The 25,034-nt window shown below is 40.0% G+C and overlaps 1 protein-coding gene across 4 annotated transcripts in view; it reads right to left on the bottom strand.

Moving 5' to 3' along the window:
• RALBP1 (ralA binding protein 1) overlaps positions 1-25,034 on the bottom strand; it is a 47,658-nt gene that overhangs the window by 7,436 nt on the left and 15,188 nt on the right. For all 4 annotated transcript variants that reach the window (XR_013831392.1, XR_013831393.1, XM_079943126.1 and 1 more), the window contains exons 2-7: positions 17,737-18,031; positions 15,339-15,797; positions 11,574-11,923; positions 10,009-10,170; positions 8,885-9,016; positions 3,625-3,732 (exon numbers count right to left, since the gene is read on the bottom strand). Coding sequence is in view for 2 of the 4 variants with exons in the window: in XM_079943126.1 (XP_079799252.1) it covers positions 3,625-3,732; positions 8,885-9,016; positions 10,009-10,170; positions 11,574-11,923; positions 15,339-15,797; positions 17,737-17,980 (1,455 nt within the window). In the remaining 2 variants the exon portion in view is untranslated. The remainder of the gene's footprint in view (positions 1-3,624; positions 3,733-8,884; positions 9,017-10,008; positions 10,171-11,573; positions 11,924-15,338; positions 15,798-17,736; positions 18,032-25,034) is intronic.

Raw genomic sequence — 25,034 nt, 5'->3', positions numbered from 1 at the left:
ATCAGCAGTCTGGCAACACAGTCCTGAACCACCAATGGGTCAACGAAGAAATCAAGTATTATCTTGAGACAAATGCAAATGGAAGCACAACATACCAAAACTTAAGGGATGCAGAAAAAGCAGTTTGAAGAGGGAAGTTTATAGTGCCAAATGCCTACACTAAGAAAAAAGATTTCAAACAGTGTATACCTCAAGGAACTAGAGAAAGAACAAACTAAACCTAAAATTAGCAAAAAGAAGAAAATACTAAAATCAGAGCAAAAATAAATGAAATGGAGAAGAGAAAAGCAATACCAAAGGTCAATGAAATGAAGAATTGGTTTTTTAAAAGATAAGCAAAATTGACAAACCTTTACCTAGATTTAGAGGGGACTTAAATAAAATTATAAATGAAAGGGAAAACATTACAGCTGATACCACAGAAATACAAAGAATTATAAGATACTACTATGATGCCAACAAACTAGATAACCTAGAAAAAATGGGTAAGTTTTTTTTGTTGTTGTTGTTGTTTTGAGTCCCTCTATTTGCCATTTCTTCCTGGGTAAGTTCTTAGAGGCATTAAAACCCACCAAGACTGAATCATGAAGAAATAGAAAATCTGAACAGACCAATAACGAGTAAAAAGATTGACCCAGTAGTCAAAAACCTCCCAACCAAGAAAAGAGCAGAACCAGATAGCTTCATGGGTGAATTCTACCAAACATTTAAAGAAGAATTAACACCAATCCTTCTCAAGCTCTTCTGGACAATTGAAGAGGGAGGAACATTCCCAAACACATTTTACGAGGCCAGCATCACCCTCGTGCCAGAGCCAGATTACACCACAAGAAAAGAAAGAGGCCACTATCCCTGATGCACACACATGCAAAAGTCCTCAAAAAACATGCTAACAAACCAAATTCAACAATACATTTAAAAGATCATACACCACGATCAGGTGGGATTTATCTCTGGGATACAAGGATGGTTCAACATAACACAAACCAATAATGTGATATACCACATTAACAAAATGAGGGATAAAAATAGTATTGTCACAAAAGATTCAAAAAAGCATTTGACAAGATTCAACATCCTTTCATAATAAAAACTCAACAAAGTGAGTACAGAAGGAACATACACAGTGACATGATATGCTCATATGACAGGCCCACAGATAACATTATACCCCAGTGAAAGGCTGAAAGCATTTCTTCTAAGATCAGAAAAAAGACAAGATGCCCATTCTGTTCAATATAGTACTGAAGTCTTAGCCAGAGTAATTAAACAAGACATAAAAGGTATCCAAACTGTAAAGAATTAAAATTGACTGTCTGCAGATGACATGATCTTATACACAGAAAACCATAAAGATTCCACCAAATAAGTGTCAGAACTAATAAATTTAATAAAGTTGCAGAATACAAAATCAACATACAAATATCAGTTGCATTTCTATATGCTAACAACCATCTCAAAAAGAAATTAAGAAAACAATTCCATTTACAATAGCATTAAAAAAAGGCAATAAATTTAGATATCCCACGTTCATGGATTGGAGGAAATAATGTTAAAATTTCCGTACTACCAAAGTGATCTACAGATTCATTGGAATCTCTATCAAAATTCCAATGGAGTTTCTCACAGAAATAGAAAAAACAATCCTATAATTCATACAGAACCACAAAAGACTGTAATAAATAGCCAGAGCAATCTCTCTCTCTCTCTCCCTTTTTTTTTGCCAAAGCAATTAAACGAGATGAACAAAGTTGGAGGCATCATTCTACAATCAAAACAGTGTGGTACTGGCATAAAAAAACAGACGTATACACCAATGGAGCAGAACCGAGTCCAGAAATAAATCCACACATTTGTGGTCAATTGATCTTTGACAACGATGCTACTACACAATGGAGAAAGGACAGGCTCTTTAATAAATGGTGTTGAGAAACTGGTTTTCCGCATGCAAAAGAGTGAAAACGAATCCTTACCTTATCTCACTCCATACACAGTAATCACCTCAAAATGGAGTAAAGACTTAAATATAAGACCTGAAACCATAAAACTATTAGAAGAAAACATAGGGAGAAAGTTTCTTGGCATTGAGTCTGAGCAATAATTTTTTAGATATGACCCCAAAAGCACAAATATACAATAGACAAATGGGACTGCATCAAACTGAAAAGCTTCCACATAGCAAAGGCAACAAAGGAGTGAAGAGACAACCTATGGAATGAGAGAAAATATTTGCAAACCCTACATCTGATAAGGAGTTTACATATATATAAAGAACTCAAACAACTCAATAGTAAGAAAATAAACAACCCAATTAAAAAATGGGCAAAGGACCTAAATAAACATTTCTCAAAAGAAGACATACAAATGGCCAGATATATGAAAAAATGCCCAGTGTCACTGATCATCAGGGAAAAGCAAATCAAAACCACAATGAGATAACACCTTCCACCTGTCAGAATGGCTTTTATCAAAAAACAAAAGATAACAAGTGCTGGCGAGGATGTGGAGCAAGGAAACCCTTGTGCTGTTTTAGTGGGAAGGTAAATTGATGCAGCCACTATGGAAAACAGTATGGAGGTTCCTCCAAAATTACAAAATAGAACTATCACATGATCTAGCAATCCCACTTCTGGATATATACCCAAAGTAAATGAAAACAGGATATTGAAGAAATATCTGCACCCCCATGTTCACTGCATTATTCACAATAGTCAAAATATGAAAACTACCAAATGGTCAATGGATCAATGAATAAAGATGTGAGATATATATATATATTTATAATACACATGTATACACACACACACATATATATATATAAACATATATAAAAAACATAGGGACTTCCCTGGTGGTCCAGTGGTTAAGAATCCATCTCGTAATGTTGGGGATGCCAGTTCGATCCCTGGTTGGGGAATTAAGATCCCACATGCCACAGGGCAACTAAGCCCACGCGCCATAACTAGAGAGAAGCCCGTGCACGCACTGCAACGAAGCGAAGAGCCCAAGTGCCGCAATGAAAAATCCCGCGTGCCACAACTAAGACCCGACACAGCCAAAAAAACAAATAAATATTTAAAAAATAAAACACGTAAACACATATACACACACCATGAATATTAATCAGACATAAGAAGGCAATCCTGCCATTTAATACAGCATAGATCAACCTGGAGGACATTAGGCTAAGTGAAATAAGCCAGACAGAAAAAGACAAATACTGTACGATCTCACTCATTTGTGGAATCTAAGAAAAAGTCGAGTTCATAGAAGCAGAGAGTCGAACAGTGGTTACCAGGGGCTGGAGGGTGGGGAAAATAGGGAGGTATTGGTCAAAAAATACCAAGTTGCACTTAATGTTGAATGACTAAGTCTAGAGATCTAATAATGATGATGATAGTTAATGATACTGTACTGAATACTGGAAATATACTACGAGAGCAGACTTCAGGTGCTCTCATCACAAAAGAAAGGTAACTGTGTGAAAGGATAATGTTAATTAGCTTGATTGCAGTAATCATTTCACTATGTAGAGGTGTATCAAATCATCATGTTGTACACCTTAAATATACACAGTTTTTATTTTTAAAAAAAGAATCTTACAAAATAAAAAGTTTAGCTTACCTGGGCAAGAAGAATATTTATGACTTCCTCATTTTCATTCATTTCTTCTTTGGAAACATCCTCTTTTGAAAGACTGGCTATCTCTTGTGCAATCTTGGTTTCACACTCCTGTCAAGTGAGAGAAATGAAAAGCACTGGTCAGCCTACTGTTAACACATTCAACAAATTCACACCATCACCAGTCCAGAAGTTTCCTTCTCACCTCCTAGAACTGAAAAAATAAGAGTGACACAGTCAGCTGAACCATCTGGACATATGGGCATCTGCTAACTGGGCTTTGAAAATAATGTGTGGATCTCAGTTTGTGGCTGCACTGGAAGAAAAATGTTCAATTTTAATGTGCTCACCATTTCCAGAACGCTCCCACATAAATTACCTTCTGTAATACTTTCTTTTCTTTGGAGGGGGTTGATTTTAAGCATACAGTTCAACTGGTTTTGACGACTGTATACAGTCAAGTAACCACCGTCACAATCACGACACTGAACATCTCCATCACCACCAAGTGCCCTTGGGCTCTTCCACCATATGCTGCCCCTGGCAACCACTAACCTGCTTTCCACTGCTCTGGTTTTGTCTTTTCTTATGTTTCATATAAACTGAATTAATCAGTAAGTAGTCTTTTTTATCTGGCACATTGCTAATTTTGATTCGTCTATTTTGTCGTTTGTATCAGTAGTTTACTGAGTAATATTCCATGATGTGAATGTACCCCAATTTGTTCATCCATTCACCAGCTGATGGACATTTCAGTCCTTTCTAGTTTTGAGCAATTTTAACAAGACCTGTTATGAACACTGTGTATTTGCTTTGTGTGGGTATATGCCTTCTTCTGTTAGATAAATACCTAGAAGTGGGATTGCTGGGTCAGATGGTAACCTCATGCTTAACTTTAAAAGAAAATTCCAACTGTTTTCCAAAATGATTGAACCAAGAGCAATACAGGAGAGTTCCAGCTGCTCCACATTCTTGTCAACACTTGGTATTTTTAATTTTAGTCATTCTGGTTGGTGTGTAGTAGTATCTCGTGATTTTAAGTTGTATTTCCTTAATGACTAATGATGTTCAGCATCTTCACATGTGCTTATTTACCATCCATATATAATCTTCAGTAAAGTGCCTGTTCAAATTTTTGCCTTTTTAGAATTGACTTGTTATTGTAACAAATGTACCACTCTGGCAGGAGATGCTGATAATGAGGGAGGCTAAGCATGAGGGGGGAAGGGGTATATGGGAATTCTCTGTACCTTTCCCTCAATTCTGCTATGAACCTAAAACTGTTCTAAAAAAATAAAGTTTAAAAAAAATTGGTTTGTCTTGAGAGTTTTTTATACATACTAGTTCAAGTCCTTTATCAAGTGTGTTTTTTGCAACTATTCGGTCAGTCTCTGGCTTGCATATTCATCTTCTTAGTATCTTTTGAAGAGCACGTTTTGATGAAATGTAATTTACCAAATTTTTATTTCATAGTTCAAGGACCTTGTGTCCTATTTAAGAAATCACTCAAACAGCTCATACAACTCAGTAACAAAAAAACAAAAAACCCAATCAAAAATGGGCAGAAGGGCTTCACTGGTGGCGCAGTGGTTGAGAGTCCGCCTGCCGATGCAGGGAACATGGGTTCGTGCCCCGGTCCGGGAAGATTCCACATGTTGCGGAGCGGCTAGGCCCGTGAGCCATGGCCGCTGAGCCTGTGCGTCCGGAGCCTGTGCTCTGCAACGGGAGAGGCCACAACAGTGAGAGGCCCGCGTACCGCAAAAGAAAAAATAATGGGCAGAAAACCTAAATAGACATTTCTCCAAGGAAAAAATACAGATGGCCAACAGGCACATGAAAAGATGAAATCATCATCACTAATTATTAGAGAAATGCAAATTAAAACTACAATGAGGTACCACCTCACGCTGGTCAGAATGGCCATCATTAAAAATCTTACAAATAATAAATGTTGGAGAAGGTGTAGAGAGAAGGGAACCCCCCTACACTGTTGGTGGGAATGTAAATTGGTGCAGGTTCCTCAAAACACTGAAAAATAGAGTTGCCATAATGATCCAGTAATCCCACTCCTGGGCAATATCCAGATAAAACTATAATTCGAAAAGATACACCACTATGTTCACAGCAGCACTATGCACAATAGCCAAGACATGGAAACTACCTAAATGTCCATCAACAGATGGATAAAGATGATGTGGTATATATATAAAGGAATATTACTCAGCCATAAAAAAAGCCATTTGCAGCTACATGGATAGACCTAGAGATTATCATACTAAGTGAAGTAAACTAGAAAGAGAAAGACAAATACCATATATATCACTTAGATGTGGAATCTAAAACATGACTCAAACTTATCTACGAAACTGAAACAGACTCACAGACATAAAGAACAGACTTGTGGTTGCCAAGGGGGAGAGGGGTAGGAGAGGGATGATGGATTAGGAGTTTGGGATTAGCCGATGCAAACTAGTATATATATAGGATGGATAAACAACAGGGTCCTACTGTATAGCACAGGGAACTATATTCAATATCCTGTGAAAAACCATATGGAAAAGAATATGAAAAAGAATATATATACTTATAACTGAGGTACTTTGCTGTACAGCAGAAATTAACATAACACTGTAAATCAACCATACTGCAATAAAATTAAAAAAAAAAAAAATCACTGCCTAAGCCAAAGTCAGTAAGATTCTTCTCCTCTGTTTACTTCTGGAAGTTTTTTTAGGTCTTAGTGTATGATTCATTTGGAGCTAATTTTTGTATATGTTGTGTGGAAAGAAGGAAAAAGTCAGCTTCTTCTTTTTTTTTTTGCATATAAATATCCAATTGTTCCAGCACCATTTGTTGAAAAGAAAAAACTTCCCTAGTCAATTGTCTTAGCATCTTTGTTGAAAATTAACTGCCCATACATGTATTGGTCTATTTCTGGACTTTCTTTTCTATGTATCTATCCTTATCCAATACAGACTGTCTTGATTACTATAGCTTTACAGTCTTAGTATCAGGTAGTGTGAGCCCTCCAATGTTGTCCTTTTTCAAAACTGTTTAGGCTATTCTAGGTCATCTGTATTTCCACACAGATTTTAGAAGAGCTTGTTAATTTCTACCAAAATCACCTGTTTAGATTTTGATTGGAATTGAACCCACAGATCAATCTGTAAAAACCTAACATCTTAACAATATTGAAATATAAATATATTTTTAATTTATGTCTATTTTTTTTAGGTTCACTATCCAATAGTTCATTGCGAATATACAGAAATACAACAGACTTGTACATCTGATCCTGTATGCTACAATGTCGCTAAAGTCATTCGATTTTGTACAGACTCCTTAGGATTTTATATAGAGACAATCACATCATCTACGTATAATAAAGACTGATTTCTCTCCAATCCATATGCCTTTTTTTCTTGTTTTAGTGCACTGGCTAGAACGACCTCCAGTACAATGTTGAATAGAAGTGGTAAAAGCAGAAAGCCTTGCTTGTATACCCAATCTTAGAGGAAAGCATTCAGACTTTCACCATTAAGCACAATGTAAATCAGAGGTTTTTTCTGTTAAGTGCCCTTTATCGGGCTGAAAGGCAGTGACTGCGAGTTTCTGTCATGAGTTAAGTGTCAAATTCTGCCAAATGCTTTCTCTGCATCTACTGACATGATATTGTGCTTTCTTTTTCTTTTTTTTTCTTTTTTTTTTGTGGTATGCGGGCCTCTCACCACTGCGGCCTCTCCCGTCGCAGAGCAACAGGCTCCGGACGCGCAGGCCCAGCGGCCATGGCCCACGGGCACAGCCGCTCCGCGGCACGTGGGATCCCCCCGGACCGGGGCACGAACCCGTGTTCCCTGCATCGGCAGGCGGACTCCCAACCACTGCGCCACCAGGGAAGCCCTACTTTCTTATTTTTAGTCTGTTAATATAATGAGTTATATTACTTCTATCTTTAAAAGTCATTTATTCCTCAAAGTTGAAATCAACTTGATGGAACCTTTGGAGCACTTTGTGAATTAATAAGCAGACACGAAAAGACAGCATCAAGAAACTGGCAAAGTAGAGGTAATCCATCCCTTTCTATATTGGCTCTGGTTTGCTATGTCACAATTCCTTTATCCAAGAGAGATGCAGGAACAAGAGAAAGGAAGCCGAGCCCACGTGACCCTCCCTGTCCTGGGTCAGAGACCCTTCATTAAAGGCTGATGGGCAATGCCACATGGTGGACAGTGACCACAGGAGGACTGGTTGGTCTGTCACTAAAACCTGATTCCAGGCCGAATCATGAAGGGAATAATTAATCAAAAACAGGCACTGGAAGCAAAAGATAGATAATCTGGCAAGTGGGGAAAAAGGAAGAAAAATACACAGAGGGTGTCTGCTAGTCCTAGAGTGCAGGTGTAGAAACTCCATCACAGCTTCCTTCCTGACAAAGCTATCCCCACGTAAGTGCAAACTGCTGCCCTCGAAGCAACATGGGTTGTCTTGTCTTTTAGCAAAACCACAACTGCGACCCACCATGGACCATGCTGTCCCACTCGGACAAATGCTAACTCATGTTCCTTGGAAGTGGTCTTTGGACCCTGGCATTGAATCTGCACGTGGGTTGTAAGAGGGTCCAGAGATTTGGGACCTCAGCCTTGGCGTGGCCGGAAACTCAGAGTCCCAGCGCCAAGCAACACACACTAAACTAGAGGGAGACCAACAGTCTGGCTCACGAACCCCAAGCTCATCATGAGGCACACGCCTCCCTGCCTGTTACCAGGTAAAGAAAGCCCCTCTTGATCTTCGGTACCTCCATGTGTTTCTGACTCAAAGCCCTCAAACTCCCCTGCAGTCTTTGAAACATATCACCATCTGACTGCTTCTCACGCCTGGAAAACTGTTTACAGGTACAACCAAGCAAGAAATGACAAAACATCTTTTCGCCAAATAGTCTGTTTAATTAAAAAACTCAACTTTCTAAATTAAATGAAGCATTTCCCTCATACCAAGCTGAAGGATCAATAATCCAGCACTAGAAACATGTGAACAAATCTCCCATCAGGGAACTTCCCCTCAAAAGGTATTTACACTGGGTTGGCCAAAAAGGTCGTTCAGCTTTTTTTTTTTAAACAAAAACCCGAACGAACTTTTCAGCCAACCCAATATAAATTGGGTTGTACTTTAAAAAAATAACTTAAAATGGTATATAAAAGATTCCAGTGCACTCTTTTTACATTTCATTATAAACATGATGTGCCAAAATAATAAATTTACTCACTTGTCTTTTAGCTTCTCTCAGTTTTCTTTTGAGGGCTGTCAAAATTCTTTGTACTTCCCATAATCTTTCCTCTTTAGATAAATCCTTTATCCCACCCTGCAGATCTCGATGTAAACAGTTCAAAAGAAACTCCTAGAAAGTAACACACCACACACTGTATAGGATTCCATGTTTTGTCATTTTAAAATAAAACCACATGCAATTTCTAAAAATGCAGAATCTACTTTTCAATTATCATTAAAAAAATGACATAATGCATGAATTGTTTTTTCAAGGTTATGACTGAAAAATCATCTTTATTTTTTCTGCCTGAGCATTGGGTTCTAATCCATCAATTTACAATGGTTCCCAGTAGTCAATTCACATCCCTTTCCCCAGCACATCAACTACTAAGAAATGGGAGCTCAGAGCAGACAAAAGGGAAGAAAGGCAAGCAGGGATTTGATAACTTGTATGCAAACAAAAGATGTAATAATTATCAAATATAAGTAAACGCCTTAGCCTTGAATTTCTTACTGAGCTTGCCAAACACACACAACCAAATGGCACTGTTTCAGTAGCACAGTGGGAAAACAAAGGATTTGGGGTCAAATCCTGGCTCTTCAGCTTAGTAACCAGGTGACATAGCATAAGTTATTTAACTTCTCCAAATTTCATTATTCTTATCTGTAAAATAAGGCCAATAAAGCAGCCTTGTCCAGATAAGCTAACATTTTTGGACTGCTTACAACATACCTGGCACCATGGTGAACATCTTTAACGCATTATTTCATTTAAGGTAATCTTCACATCAAACCTAGGAGAGGACTCATTTTTAAATGCAATCCCCAAGGCTTAAGGAGGTTAAGTAACATGCCTAATTAGGAGCAGAGCAAGAATTTAAAGCCAGGTCTTTTGATTTCCAAACATGTGCTCTGTCCACTATGATGTTCTGCCTTAACTGGCATGAAATAGTGCCAGATGGGAAGTTCTGGCTTCAGTGTGCCATGAAGAGTGTGCCTGACACAGCTCCAGACACACAGGAAGTGTTCATGGAACAGGAGGCCATCGTTCTCAGCACTGCAGTCTCCCATGGGGTCAGAGCGAGGGCTGGCTCTGGAGGCTGGGAGGGGGGCTGCACACACCTGTCTTCTGATCTCCTCCTTGATGCTCTCCTGGGTCTCGGGCAGTGTGGGCATCGTGGCCATGTTAGACCATCGCAGAGGTTTCGTCACTTGCTTCAGTGTCACATTTCCGAAGAGCTCTTGCACGTGTGTGAAAAACACATATAGGACACGATTGCTAATCTAAAAACAAAAGAAAAGATTTGCAAGAAAAATATTAAAATTATCATTTCATTTCATTTGTGTCTGTTGCCTAAGTGCATCCTCAGTAGTGACTAGACATGTTTTGCTAATCAGTGGCCAATTTAAAGAAGAGAATGAGAAAGTATGAGTTAAGTCATGGACTCAGCACTATGAGGAATTGTGGGGAAAAAGCCAAGAAATGGATGCAGAGGCCGATGATCATCAATCTGTTCTGTTTTAGCACCATAACATTAACTGATTTTTTAAATCTTATGTTCTTTATTTTCAAGTTACTGTGATACATTTTAACACATGCAACTGGATCTACTAAGGAACAAAGGAGCCTGCAGCTGCAGAGCTGGGCTGAGTGTGGTAGCCCCTGCTCCAGAGACGAATGCTTCTGGGCAGACTCCAGAGCCCGTGTTTAAATAGATGCTCCAATGCTAAGAGACCAGGACGTTACGCTGGCTAAAAAGTTAATACAAGAAATTATTTCCTACCTAAAACTTATTCTGACAACACACCTGAATCTTCTGTGACACCAACATCCCTACTACAGTTATATTAAGTAACAATGTAATATTTACCAAATTCTGAAAACTTGACTAATATGAAATTTGAGAAACATGTTGCTTCCAAAATATAATCAACGAGCAATGAAGGAATCTTCAGTGAAAGAAAATACACTCTTACATGTAACAGTGTGTTATAACAGTGACCAATAATAACCTGGTATATTGGCTAAAAAGCTTAAAATAAAAACTATAACCCCATCTCATGTTTTGCCCTTTGTTCTTGGCCTGACTGAAATATCAGTAACTCCAATTAAAGGAAAACACATGCTCTACGCAAGCACCAAGTGAGCAGCAGAAAACGAAGGCCAGGAATTTATGTTGTAAAGAGACACCAACTAACACACCACCCACCTCTCTGAAATGCCTCCTCAGATTAAGATTCTGTAAAATACTCTATATACACCTCTTCATGAAGTCCTCAGGTCAAATCCCTGACCAAATGAATAACGTTAGGGCCCCTTGAGCCTGAGTCTGTATGTGTGTGTGATATGACTAAGCAGTAATGCTATTTGAGGAAGTAACTGAAATCCTTAAAACACTGCAGATGAACTGTAACTGCAGGTACCTCGGGCTCCTCTTCCACTAAGGACAGATCACTGTCATCAGGAACTGCTTACAAACCACACCAAAGACTGGACAATATTCAAATTTCACAGCTGCAGCTAAAAGGCCGACATGCTCATTACCTTACATGCCAACACTGTCCACACTGTGAAATAAAAAGGCCAACATTCAGGCTAACCCCTTACCCACCGTCCCTGGTTCACTGCTTGGTATGTGACTCAGCAACAGGAAACCCTCCCTACATCCCCAGGGCCGGCCGTGTACCTGGACAGTCGGGCTGAGCACTATAGAAATGTTCTGGATGTTCATTTTTGTTTCCAGCTCCTTGGCAATAACGTGGTCCATGTGCATGATCAGCCAGGAGATCAGCAGACGGTTACACTCGGGCAGCTCCTCCAGCAGGCGCTGGAACTCCTGCACCTTCTCGCCCTCTGAGCTCCGCCCACAAGCCTCTTCAAAGCGGGGCAGCAGCTCCTTGGTCAGCAGGTTCTCGGGCAGGTCCCGCAGGTATTGCTTCAGCAAACTGGCCACAGTGTTAGGCTCATACTCTTCCAAGTTTGGAGACTCCTCTCTGTCATAGGCTGCTTTCAGTTCATCCACCTTGGATTTAATTCCTTAGAACATTCGAATTCAAAAGAGAAAGAAAGTATCAAGAAAAAAAAAAAAAATCCAACGCACAGCTTTCTTCCCCACTGTGCCTACCCCTGGGGGAGATCAGAGAAGGGCCATCCTGACCATATGAAGTGTTAATCTGCACACGGTTCATACAATTCCTCCATTAAAGCAGATAAAAGACTACACTTAGAGGACGAATAACCAAAAGCTAAATGATAATGGACAAACTCAATACTCAAAACAAAAGGCATAGTAACCACAGAAACATCAAGCAAATATGCCAATCGATTCAGGGAAAAAAACTTGTTTTTTATTTAAAGATAGGTAGGTAAAAATTCAGGCAAAAATTAAACTACAATCTAAGCATATGCCTTGTTCTACATGAGCGGCCAACTGCTTTTCCTAACTAGTCACAAGACTGACAACATAAAAATACAACTCAGTACATACAAGCACGTTGCAAAAAGTTGTGGGTGACTACTCTTTTATAAGTAAAAATTGTATCATAAATGCAAAAGGTGAGTTCACTATCTAAACAAACTCTTTGAAAATTATTCATTACATAATACCCATCTAATTTCTAAGTTTAAGTTCTTTACATGTTTTCTTAATCTGAAACAGGGTTACAATAAAAGAAAAGTGAAATTTTGGGTTACTAAAATCGAATTGTTTTGCTTTTCTTACTGGACAGAAACACACACAAATGTTTTTCAGACACTAAGTATTTTAGATTTTTAGTCCAATGTGCATTTCAGTGACATAATTCAGTGACACTGATTGCTCATGAGAACACAAGGTAGCTTTCTGTTGTTTTCGATACTTAAAACTTTAGGCCAAGATGTGGTACTATACACAACAGAATACTATTCAGCTATAAAAAAGAATGAAATCCTGCCATTTGCAATAGCATGGATGGACCTAGAGGGTGTTACGCTACGTGAAATAAGTCAGAAAAAGACAAAATACTTCATATGTGGAATCTAAACAAGTAAAACAAACTATACTTTGAATATAACAAAAAAGAAACAGACTCACAGATATAGAGGACAAACTAGTGGTTACCAGAGGGGAAAGGGGAGGGGTGAGGGGCAAGTGAGGGGTAGGGGATTAAGAGGTACAAACTACCATGTATAAAATAAATAAGCTACAAGGATATATTGTACAGCACAGGGAATATAGCCAATATTTTACAACTATAAATGGAGTATAACCTTTAAAAATATTGAATCACTATGTTGTATCCCTGAAAGTTATATAATTTTGTACATCAACTATACTTCAATTTAAAAAAAACTTTAGGCCAATTACTGGAAACAAGCCACAAACTAAGGCTGACAGATTGTAACGGTAAACACAAACACTCGAGAGTCACCTAGTCTGAGCAGCATTTTACAATCAATAGTGCTTACATCTGGGCTCTGACATTCCTTATGTGAAAACCACTTAATGCCATCACAATAAATCAGTAACTTAATCTAGCACTGACAAAATGAAATCAACAACTCCAAACAGGAAAATAATAATATGAATCTTATTTTTGTGTAATCTTTATTTTGAGGCAGAAAAGTTAGAAAATAATTCCTTTTTTTTTTTACTGAGTAAAACATGGTGTGTGATAATTTTCATTGAAATTCTTGACCAAAACCTCCTCTCTCTCTCACATACATTTTATAGATTTGTAATTTTCCCCCAACAGCGCCTGCCCAGAAAATTGCACAAGTGAAAAGTGCACAAATTTCCAGGTACAGAAAGAGCATATGCAAAATCATAGATTAGCTTTAAAACTGGAACTTATATATGGATAAGTGAGAATCAAGAGTTCTCCACCAGAAAATAATACTGTTAGCATTCAAAAAGAAAAGTCACAGCCATAAACTCTGTAGTCCAGAGTGCTGAATGCAGCATTCTGCCAGAGCTTCAAAAATAAATACAGGGGCTTCCCTGGTGGCGCAGTGGTTGAGAGTCTGCCTGCCAATGCGGGGGACACGGGTTCGTGCCCCAGTCTGGGAGGATCCCACATGCCGCGAAGCGGCTGGGCCCGTGAGCCATGGCCGCTGAGCCTGCGCGTCCGGAGCCTGTGCTCCGCAACGGGAGAGGCCACAACAGTGAGAGGGCCGCGTACCGCAAAAAAAAAAAAAAAAAAAATTGATCAAAGCAGAAGCTTGGCCTCCAAGGAGCCAACAACCAGGGGAGCAGCTCAGTTTGAACACTCTGACACGTGAATTCAGAGAAGGAGTCCCACACCTCCGACTCCAAAAGAATGCAAACATCAAAAATAGGTCAAAGACAAAAGAATCCTTTGAACAAAGCTGTAGGAACTCTTCAGAGAAACTTTCACCTAAAACAAAATTTCTTCACACCTATCAAAATCACGTGAGAGAAGCAACTATGTTAGTACTGTGTAGATCTTTAAAAATCCATCATAAATTTTTCTTAAAAGGCAAGTTTCAAATTCATTTAAATGTGTTTATTTTTATGTAACTAAGGACTTATAAATTCAAATTCAGTGCCTAATTCATTTATCTTATTTTCTATAAAATAGTAGCATTTTAGCCAAAACACTCTTAAATGATAACATGTTATCTGTGGGATTATGTAAAGGTCTCCCCAGTTATCAAACATGCTGGCCCTTTCTTAACAAAGCTTAAATATCAAATCCACCCTCTGGAAATGTGCATGAACCAATTAAATGGAAAAAGTAAATCTAGTCTCTTTATTCTAAATGTGTATGATTTAACTCATCATGAAATACGCATGAGCAACAGTGAATATTATAGCCTCAAGGTCCAGGACCAAGACACTGAACCACAGGAACGTGATGACAACAGCACGGATGCCACACAGGTCAGGACTTGCATCCTACACCAACACAAAGCCACCCTGCTCTGTAAGAAATAGAGTCTTCTACTTTAGACAGCATGCATTTTCCTTGATTTTAGACACCCAATATGAATTACTTTCCTGCCAGTATGAAATGTAAGTTTTCATACACACGGAATGTAGAGAAATGGAACCTCAACTTCACTAATGCACATAAGAGCCGCGCCTGGACACAGAGGTATCCACATCTAAACATTTTAGTAAGAACCTAAACATTTAGCAAGAACACTGTGCATCCCTCAGCTGAACTCAGGAAATACTTAAACGACTGTCAGTAACTGTGTCTTGTGGCCAAGAAGCGTCCTGAACCCAGATGTCCTTCCTCCCTGCTGACCACCCTCCAACGCCCAGCCTCACGGAGGCACCCAGGTGAGGGGCACCACACACACACACACACACACACACACAATGAATGAATGAGGTTTAGGACCCGTGTCACAATTTTCCTCACAAGTGAGTATTTGTTCCCTTCCTTTGAAAAGTGGAAGTGAAGCTAACCTTTAAAAACCAGTACATGTGGCGCGAGCCCCATACCTGACACTCTGTAGATGCCTTCACACTTCATGCCATGCTTCTCCACATAATCCACACACTCCCGGAAGACGGCCGGCAGCCGAACGCCGTCGTACATCATGGTCCTCTCCACTGCATCAGCCAGAGGAATCCCAAAGATGGGTTTGAGATTCGGGACATCTATCTGAGGCACCTCTGGCTCCTGAATTGGCTTCTTCTTTTTCTTCTTTTCCTTCCACTGTTTAACCACGTCAGCTGCTGTCAAGTCTTTTGACTTTTTCTCTTTATGTTTTTCCTCTTTGTGTTTTTCTTCTTTATGTTTTTCCTCTTTGGGTTTCTCTTTTATTTTAAAATCCTTCTCTTTCTTTTTAGAAAAGCTGGGCTTCTTGAAAACATGGATCCCCTTGGACCTCTTCATTTTGGAAGGACTTTCGGCTTCATCTCCAGAGCTATCTTCCTGAAAGGCGGCATAGCCTTCAGCTGCCAAAGAAATGCAGGGAGCATGAGTCAGATGTCTGCTGAATGTCAAACTGTCCATTTTCAATGTCTGAAAACAAGACAAAGAAGTGCCACCTGGCCCTAGCTACCTAGCTTTTCACCCCATGGCCAAGCCCTCCTGGTACTCTCAGCAATTCATTCAATGGCTTCCCAGCTAAAATGAGGCGTTGCCGTGACGTCTCCTGACCACAAGAGGGCGACGAGCAGAGAGCCAGTTACCCTTGAAACTGGTTTTATTTTATACACACGTGCAATTGGAATTTCTGCAAACCAAATTATTATAAATAATCATTTATTATCTTAATTTATGTATTATCTACACAGAGGGCTAATGGAGAGAATCCCTATATAATGCACAGCATTCTCTCATCAGCTGAATAAGGCCCTCTAACTTACACTCTACTTAGCTTAGGTTTCTTCATATTTGGTTCCTATAATGTGAAGCAATCTCCAATCATGACACGAAATGCACTACTGTTCAGACGCTCCCGTCATCCCCATCACACTTTGCTCTCCTGTCTCCAGCTGTTAAGTTCTTTCTGCAGATGGCAGCTGGGACTGAAGCCTCATCTGGGGAGAACAGAACCAGGAAACTCCCTAATCTCGGGATGGTGGCCACTTCCCTGCGTCAGAAGCCCTGGTTTCACACTGATAACTGCTTAGTATCAATATTAGAGTTATCCTAGTTTGGTTTCACTGTTCTTTTTTATTTTAACATCTAAAACTCTCCTTTTCTTTAGCCAACTACCTCACAAGCTATTTTATAACAAAAATTAAAGGTATTGCATACATTTCCCTCTAATTAAAGTACCAATACCACAAACCCCACACCAACCAGAATGGCAGAAGTCTTAAGGGCATAATACCATGACAGAAAGCAACTGGAGTTCTCAGACACCACTGGTGGGAATGTCAACTGGTACAAGCACTCTGGAAATTGTTTTGCAGGATCTACAGATACTGAAATGAGCATGGCCTGTGAGCAATTCCACTCCCAGGCACACACACAACAGAAATGCATAAACTTGGACAATGAGGTTCAGAGAAGCACGATTCATAACACACACTGAAGACAACTCAAATGACCAATAACAGTAGAATGGAAAAATAAATTCTAGTATATTAGTGCAAAATCCAGCAATAGAAATGAACAAATTACTGCCATATGGAATAACACAGATGAATCTAACAAACATAACACTGGGCAAAAGAAACTACCCACAAAAGGAAATCTACTTGCATGTACAAAAGTCCAAAATCAGGCAGTGTCCAGATGTGCTGGGCGTCCCCCCTGAAGGGGCAACAGGCAATTTCTAGGATGCTGATGATGCTCTATTTCCAGAGCCTTGTAATTAGCACAGGTGTATCCGTTTGTGATAATTCATCAAGTTGTACACAATTTGTGCATTCTATCCAAATGTTATGCTTCAAATACAAATTAACTTAAAAATACCGTGAAACTAAAATCACACTTACTTAAAATAACTCACCTGATTTGCTTTTAACATGCTAAAAAGCTATGTCTAAATGATTCATCCTTACAGAACAGGAATCATAAATGGAACGCATGGTGGCATTTGCTTAAGAAACCAAATACATACTTTTTTCACCATGTACCCCAACTGGCCTACACAACCTCGCCAAGAGAGTAAGACTGTATAAGGACAAAATTTCAATATTTACTTTTCATACTTTTATTTAAAATTTAAGAAACCTCCACCAGAAAACTTCACCATTTCTGGAAATTCAGTATTTTTATTTGTGAGAATAACACCCTAAAATACAAAAACTGAGATGCAGAAAAATAAAGAAAATATAAAACAAGAGTCTTTGGATATATTTCTACAAGATAGCAGGTACACATAATTAGAGTAGAAATTTATCTAAACTTTAGCTACAGCACAGAGAAAATGGCACTTACTCCTTTTTTCCTTTTTCTTAAATTTTCCTTTTTTCTTCCCATGGTCCTTCTCATCATCAGACACTATATCGGGAGGCTCATGGAGGCTGTCATGGGGAGGCGAGGGCTCGCCCGTGCGGTACAATCCAGGAAACTTAGTGGGGCTGATCTCCTCAGAGCTGGGGGTGCGGGTGAGCCCACTGCCATGCTCCACCCTGCGGTGCTCACCCGGGCTGCTGGTGGGGGGCAGGAAGCACTCGGTCATGCTGCCTCCTTGACGACAGTGAGGAGGGCGTCTGTTACCTGCCCATCACCCCTGCAGAGGGAGAGAGCACATCACAGTCACCCAACGACCACCAAGACATAAGGGCGCCAGACACACACACAAAACAGCAACTAATCTTGCATTTACAAATCAAAAATATTTTTCTTCACAACCCCCCTTTAAAAATAGTTGTTCATTTTGCCATCTCAAGTTACATTCGCGCACCACACATTTCGGTTCTCAAAGAGTTAGTTGAAAGCACTGGATCTTCAAGTGTGAAAAAAATGAACCAAATGAAAGTGGGTTCTCAAAGTAGGACACAGAGTTTCCTCTAAAAAAGAACCCACCATTGTAATGGGCTTCATTTTGGATTGCTATCCAACATAAAATCCTAATTTTTTTTAAGTTATGGCCAAACAACCATGAATAATAAATTAAGAAGACTGTTAATATAACTACACATGAATAGTTCAGTATCAAAATTTATAAACCAATTAAAGTTATATATACAGATCATTAGCCATAGCTCTATACTGCACTGGACAATTCACATGTGGATAACAGCTATTTTATCTTGGACTGGAATTATGTTGAAAGAAACAATGGAACCCTCATTTGCTCAGTCCTAAAATACACACACACTAGTTTCGCTAGAATGGACACTACAAAGAAATGCGGATAAACAACAAGGTCCTACTGTACAGCGCAGGAAACTGTATTCAACATCCTGCGATAAACCATAATGGAAAAGCATACGAAAAAGAATGTATATATATGTATAACTGAGTCACTTTGCTCTACAGCAGAAATTAACACAACATTGTAAATCAACTACACTTCAATAAAAAATAAATTTAAAAAAAGAATAAAAAAACCCAAAGGACAAATGTAAGAAAAGTTCAAGATTTGTTTGCATTTTTTTCTTCATTAGACAGATGGTACACAGTACTGTGTTTAAAAGTTACTTGGATTAGTTCTTATTCCTCTTTAATGCCTTCATGATATTAATTTGAAAAACTATTAGAATCACTTGTTTCTCTTTGCACTCACTTCTAAGGTGATTTTGCAATTTTAAAAATCCACAAACACAAGTGATAAGACTGCTATTTCTGACCATAAACAAAGACAAACAAATGTGTAAAAAGATGTGTAAATTATGAGAGCTAATTTCTCTAAAAAGCAAAGAGTTCTCACAAATCAATGAAAATCTCAACAAATCAAGACACCTACACAAAGAATGTGAAGCAGTTTATAGAAAAATGACTAATATCCACATGAAAATAATGTTCAAGTACAATTACAATTTTAAAAACAAAATAAGTTACCATTTTTCTAACAGCAGACTGGCAAAGAACAAAAAAGGTGATTAATACCAAGTGTTGGTAAGGATGTGATCAAACATTTGGGAGAATATCCACTGATGGCTGAAGTGTAAACCAGCACCATCTTTTTTGAAAACCAATTTGGCAATATCTATCAAAATTTTATTTTTTAATATATTTATTTATTTATTTTTGGCTGTGCTGGGTCTTCGTTGCTGCGTGCGGGCTTTCTCTAGTTGTGGCGAGTGGGGGCTACTCTTTGTTGTGGTGTGTGGGTTTCTCATTGCGGTGGCTTCTCTTGTTGCAGAGCATGGGCTCTACGTGCGTGGGCTCAGTCGTTGTGGCTCGTGGGCTCTAGAGTGTTGTGGCGCACGGGCTTAGTTGCTCCGCGGCATGTGGGATCTTCCCAGACCAGGGCTCGAACCCGTGTCCCCTGAATTGGCAGGTGGATTCTTAACCACTGCGCCACCACGGAAGTCCCTATCAAAATTTTAAATGTGCTCTCTTTGATCCAAGAATTCCTCTTTTTAGGAACCTATCCTTCAGATATACTTTTACAAGAATTCAATGATGTGTACATGAAAATACGCATTTTAGCACTGTGACAGCACAAACAACATAATCTAAATGGCTATCAATGGAAGATCAGTTAAATTATGATTGATCCAAATAATGGAATATAAACTCACACAACATGCAACTTCTGAAATAGTTAAAAACTGTTAACTCTTGGAAGTTGTAAAAGGGGGGGGAGAGAAAGATTTCTTTATTTTATCCTTTCTACATATTTTGAGCCTTACCATGCCCATCTATTACTTGTATTACTATTATTGGGGTTTTTTTTAAACGAACAGGCCACTTTTTTTAGTCTCATAAAAATTGTGTTTTTGACAATATTTAATAGTGTGGGGAAAGCAATTTTATTTATAGCACAATATCAATTTTTAAATAAACATATGCAAAAAACTGTAAGAACAAGGGAACTTTAAAAATAATTATCTGTGAATTATAAGATTATAAGTGATCTTTTTACTCTTCTGCATTTCATAAGTTTTATACCCAGTATACATTACTGCTTGTCTAGTCAGGAAAAACATTAAACAGGAAAAATTCCATCAAAGGAGCTGTAAGCATCACTGTAATTTTTTAGGTTTTCTTCATAGGCCCTGACTGGCTTTTTTTTTTTTTTTTTTTTTTTTTTGCAGTACGCGGGCCTCTCACTGTTGTGGCCTCTCCCGTTGCGGAGCACAGGCTCCAGACGCGCAGGCTCAGCGGCCATGGTTCACGGGCCCAGCCGCTCCACGGCACGTGGGATCCTCCCGGACCGGGGCACGAACCCGTGTCCCCTGCATCGGCAGGCGGACTCCCAACCACTGCGCCACCAGGGAAGTCCTATTATTTTTCAAAAGTACATTTCTATTCTTCCCTTAATTGAAGGGATGGTTTTGACCAGCCCAGGTTTGAGAGTTTAAAGAGAGCCAAGATCCCACCAGCCTATCAGTTACACATCACAGGTGAGGAAACTGAGGTCCAAAGACCCGGGAAGCCAAAGCACAGGTGCGGGGAAGGAGCATAGCTCGACACAGACAGACCACTGACGGGCATCCTGTCCCCACGGACCCATGTCATACGCCTCCCTGCATGCTGTCTTCCTCACGCCCTGGAACCCAGCCCTCCTTCCAGGATCTTTGTAGGGCCAATTCATACTCATCTTTTAACATTAAGCCTGCAGATGGGCACAAGGAATCTTTCTGGAGTGATGAAAACGGTCTAGATTTGACTGTGGTGATGGTTACAAACCGTAAATTGACATTTTAAGTGGGTGAATCTTATGGTATGTAAATTATACCTAAAAAAAATGTTTTAAAAAAAGGATCAAGTACCAGCCACACTTTCTCCAGGAATCCCCCCTCATGCCCACCCCACCCAGTCTAAGCCATGCCCCCTTCCTGTGCCCGCAGAATGCGCGGAGCACACCTCCAGCGCTGCACATGCCTTGCTGGGCTTTAATGACCTGTGAGCACAGGGCCGTCTTGCCCAATAATTCGCGAGTCCTAGCATTTCACACAGCACAGGCTGCACAGGAAGTAGTCAGATGTTTGTTTACTTAACAATCTAATTAGTCTCTTCTATGTTCTCAACAGGCTGTGTCGGCTAATGACACAAAGATGAGAAGAAATGAACCAGCCCTTAGCCTCAACTTTTAATTACAGAAATAAAGAAAGGAAACCCACATTTTATTTGAGTTCCTGTGGCTTCAGGAACTTTCATATACATTAACTAACCTTATATGTCCTGTGAGAAAACTGTTTTTCCATGTTTACAAACTGCAGAACTAAGGCTCAGAGAAGTGAAGTAACTTACCCTATGCCACACAGCAAGAGATAAAACTGGGATCTGCTTGACTCGAAACACACATTCTTTCCAGTAACCTGCCCTCTACACACACACACACACACAAGAGGGCACACATGCCAGGAGGAGCAGGGCATTACAGACACAAGCAGAAATGTGGGGCTTGTTATGAGAACGGCAAGAAGACAAGTTGGACGGGAGCAGTTTCACGAAGAAGCAACACAAAAGACACTGAAAGACAAGGTGGCTCTGAACTGAGAGCCAACTGGAGCCAAGCTGAGGGGCTCAGGCACCACACATGGGTCATCACCAAGTCCAAGGCCAGGAAGTGACAACACTGGGGCTAAGAGGAATGAGGGCAGGACCGCGAACAACAGAATGCCAGGCGGGTTTGGACCATTCCCTGCTCTGTGCTGCTACAGCAGCTGGTGACTTACAGTTCAGTCTCCACACTGAACTGACAAAGAAGAGAGTTTTGTTCATGACGCACTGAACAGATTATCTTGCAAAAACTACTCCAGAGAAATAGCTGTTGACCTGACTCAGCCACAGTTGGGAGGAACAGAAGGGGAGCGGCTATCTGCACACAGGAAGGAGTGAGGCCCGAATAGAGGGCGATTTCAGAGGAAAGAACACACTGGCGCTGGGACTGTTCTGAGCACTGGAGAGCCACAGCGAGCCTGAACCTCGCTGAATAAGAGGGCAGAAGAGGGAGGCCTCGAATGGTCCACAGTAAATTTCAGCATAAATAGCCAAAGGAAAGAAAATAAAACAAATTAAAAAATTAGGAATTCCTACTCCTGAGGCAAAAGGAGAAATGATGTAAATTTGTAAACATTTAAGAAAGAATACGTATCCCTATTCCTCCTGGTGAACACAGCTAAGAGAAGACAACAGACTGACAGGTAGAGCAAGAAGGCAGACAGGCTAGGGACCTCGGGATCCGAGGACCAACACTGGTCCCTGAGTTTTCTTTTTGTCTCTACGTCTCAGACTTAGAGCAAAAGAAGCCAGACAGACGGGCGGGCTCAGATAAAAACAACAACAGAAGCCTGCCCTCTCCAGCTGAACGACCAGAAAGGGACAGCTCTGCCAGACAGAAAACTTTCAGATAATAGTGGTCTACTCCAGCCAAACACCACAGAAAAGTAATCAGGACAGCATGGCACTGGAGCAAGGACAGACAGACAGGTTAGAAGAACAAAACAGAAAATTCACAGGGACTCACATGTACACAGTCAACTGGTTGTCAACAAAGGTTCTAAAGGAATTCGGGGGGAAAGGAAAGTCTTCAACAAGTGGCATGGATAACCATGTGGGGAAGAGAGGTGGTGAGCTCCTCCATCACATCACCCACAAAGTGTAATTCATGATAAATCACAGACACGAGAACTTAACTGCTTAAAAACTGTAGAACTTCTAAAATAAAACATTTTTTTGAGACCTTGGGAGAAGAATATCCCAGACAGGACCAGAAAGCATTAACTATAAAGTTAAAAATTGACAAAGTAGACTTTTTAACAGAAGCAAACACTTCTGCTCATCAAAAGACACTATGGGGCTTCCCTGGTGGCGCAGTGGTTGAGAGTCCGCCTGCCGATGCAGGGGACACGGGTTCGTGCCCCGGTCTGGGAGGACCCCGCATGCTGCGGAGCGGCTGGGCCCGTGAGCCATGGCCGCTGGGCCTGCGCGTCCGGAGCCTGTGCTCCACAACGGGAGAGGCCACAACAGTGAGAGGCCCGCGTACCGCAAAAAAAAAAAAAAAACACTATGAAGAAAATGAATAGTCAAGGCAAAGACGTTGAGAACAATTTACTGTGTGTATGTGTGTGTCCGTCTGTGTGTACGCGCCTCACGAAAGACTAACACCCAGAATATATAAAGAACTCCTACAATTCAACAATAAACAGACAATCCAAAACAAAAATGGGCAAAAGAGTTGAGCAAACAATTTACAAAGGAAAATATATGACTGGTCAATAAGCCCACAAAAAAGCTCCACATCACTAAACATCAAAGAAATGGAAATTAAAACCACAATGAGCTATCAACAGACACCATCTAGAAGGGCTAAGATTCAAACAGAACTACAATTCCTAACATTGGTGAGGATGTGGGGCACTGGAAAGTTAAATATATTGCTGGTGGGAATGTACCATTTAACCACTTTGGAAAAGCATCAATATTTGGCAGCATCTTTTACAGTTGAACCCCTACCATATGACCCAGCAATTCCACTCCTAAGCATTTACCCAAGAGAAATGGAAACATATGTTCATGCACAGACATGATCCAAGTAACTTTATTCATACCAGATAAAAACTAGAAACACCTGCATTTCCAGTAACACTGGATAAACAAACTGTAATATGTTCACACAATGGGATATTAGCGTTTTTTAAAATGAACTACTCATACATAGAAGAGAACATATGAACTTCAAAAGACAGCACACCAGACACGCTAGATTACATAAGGTGCGACTATTTATAGGAAGTTCTGGAACGGGCAAACTCACCTCTGTCAAAAGAATCGAGGCATGTGGTTGTGGGGATGTGGGGGAGAGGCAGGGACTGAGCACGAAGGAGCACGAGAGAACTTTCTGGTTTGATGGCTACGTTCTGTCTCTTGACAGGCATGTGGGCTACATACACGTATACATCTGTTGAAACTTCTTCTATTGAAACACCACTCTTACATTAGCTTCAGGTGTACCAGGGCTTAGACATTTACATCCGTTTGGAAATGAGGACCCTGGTAAGTCTCGTGACCACCTGTCCCCAAAGTCATTTCAATACTATTGACCATATTCCTTATGCTGCATGTTACATCCCTGGAGGTTTTTGTTTTTTTTTTTAATAACAGGGGGTTTGTACCTCTTAATATCCCTTTCACCTATTTCAACCCTCCACCTCCCTCCCTTCTGGCAACCACCCATTTGTTCTCTGTATCTATGAGTCTATTTTCATTTTGTTTTGCTTGTCTTGTTTTTTAGATTCCACATACAAGTGAGATCATACGGTATCTTTCTCTGTCTGACTTATTTCACTTAGCATAATGCCCTCTAGATCCACCCAAGCCGTCACAAAAAAACATTAAACTGTGCATATCACTGAAAATAAATTAATAACATCAATAAAATCCCTCAGATGGGGGGAAAAAAAGCTATGGAAGCTATATAGAGATGATCATGAGCCATTAAAAAATATGAACTCTCCTTCTCAAACGTTGCTACTCCCACCTTTACCTTCAGCATCCCACCTCCCCCCACACCCAAAATCACTACAACAGGAATGTCTACTTCCAGTCTTTCTCAACTGAAAGCCTGTGGCTGGTACCTGTGCGAAATCTCTCTCCAGAGAAAACTGAAGATATAA

Source organism: Stenella coeruleoalba (assembly GCF_951394435.1).
Source record: "Stenella coeruleoalba genome assembly, chromosome: 14".
Taxonomy (NCBI): Eukaryota; Metazoa; Chordata; class Mammalia; order Artiodactyla; family Delphinidae; genus Stenella; species Stenella coeruleoalba.
Note: the sequence above shows the minus strand (reverse complement) of the source record. Positions and strands in the feature narration are given on the sequence as shown.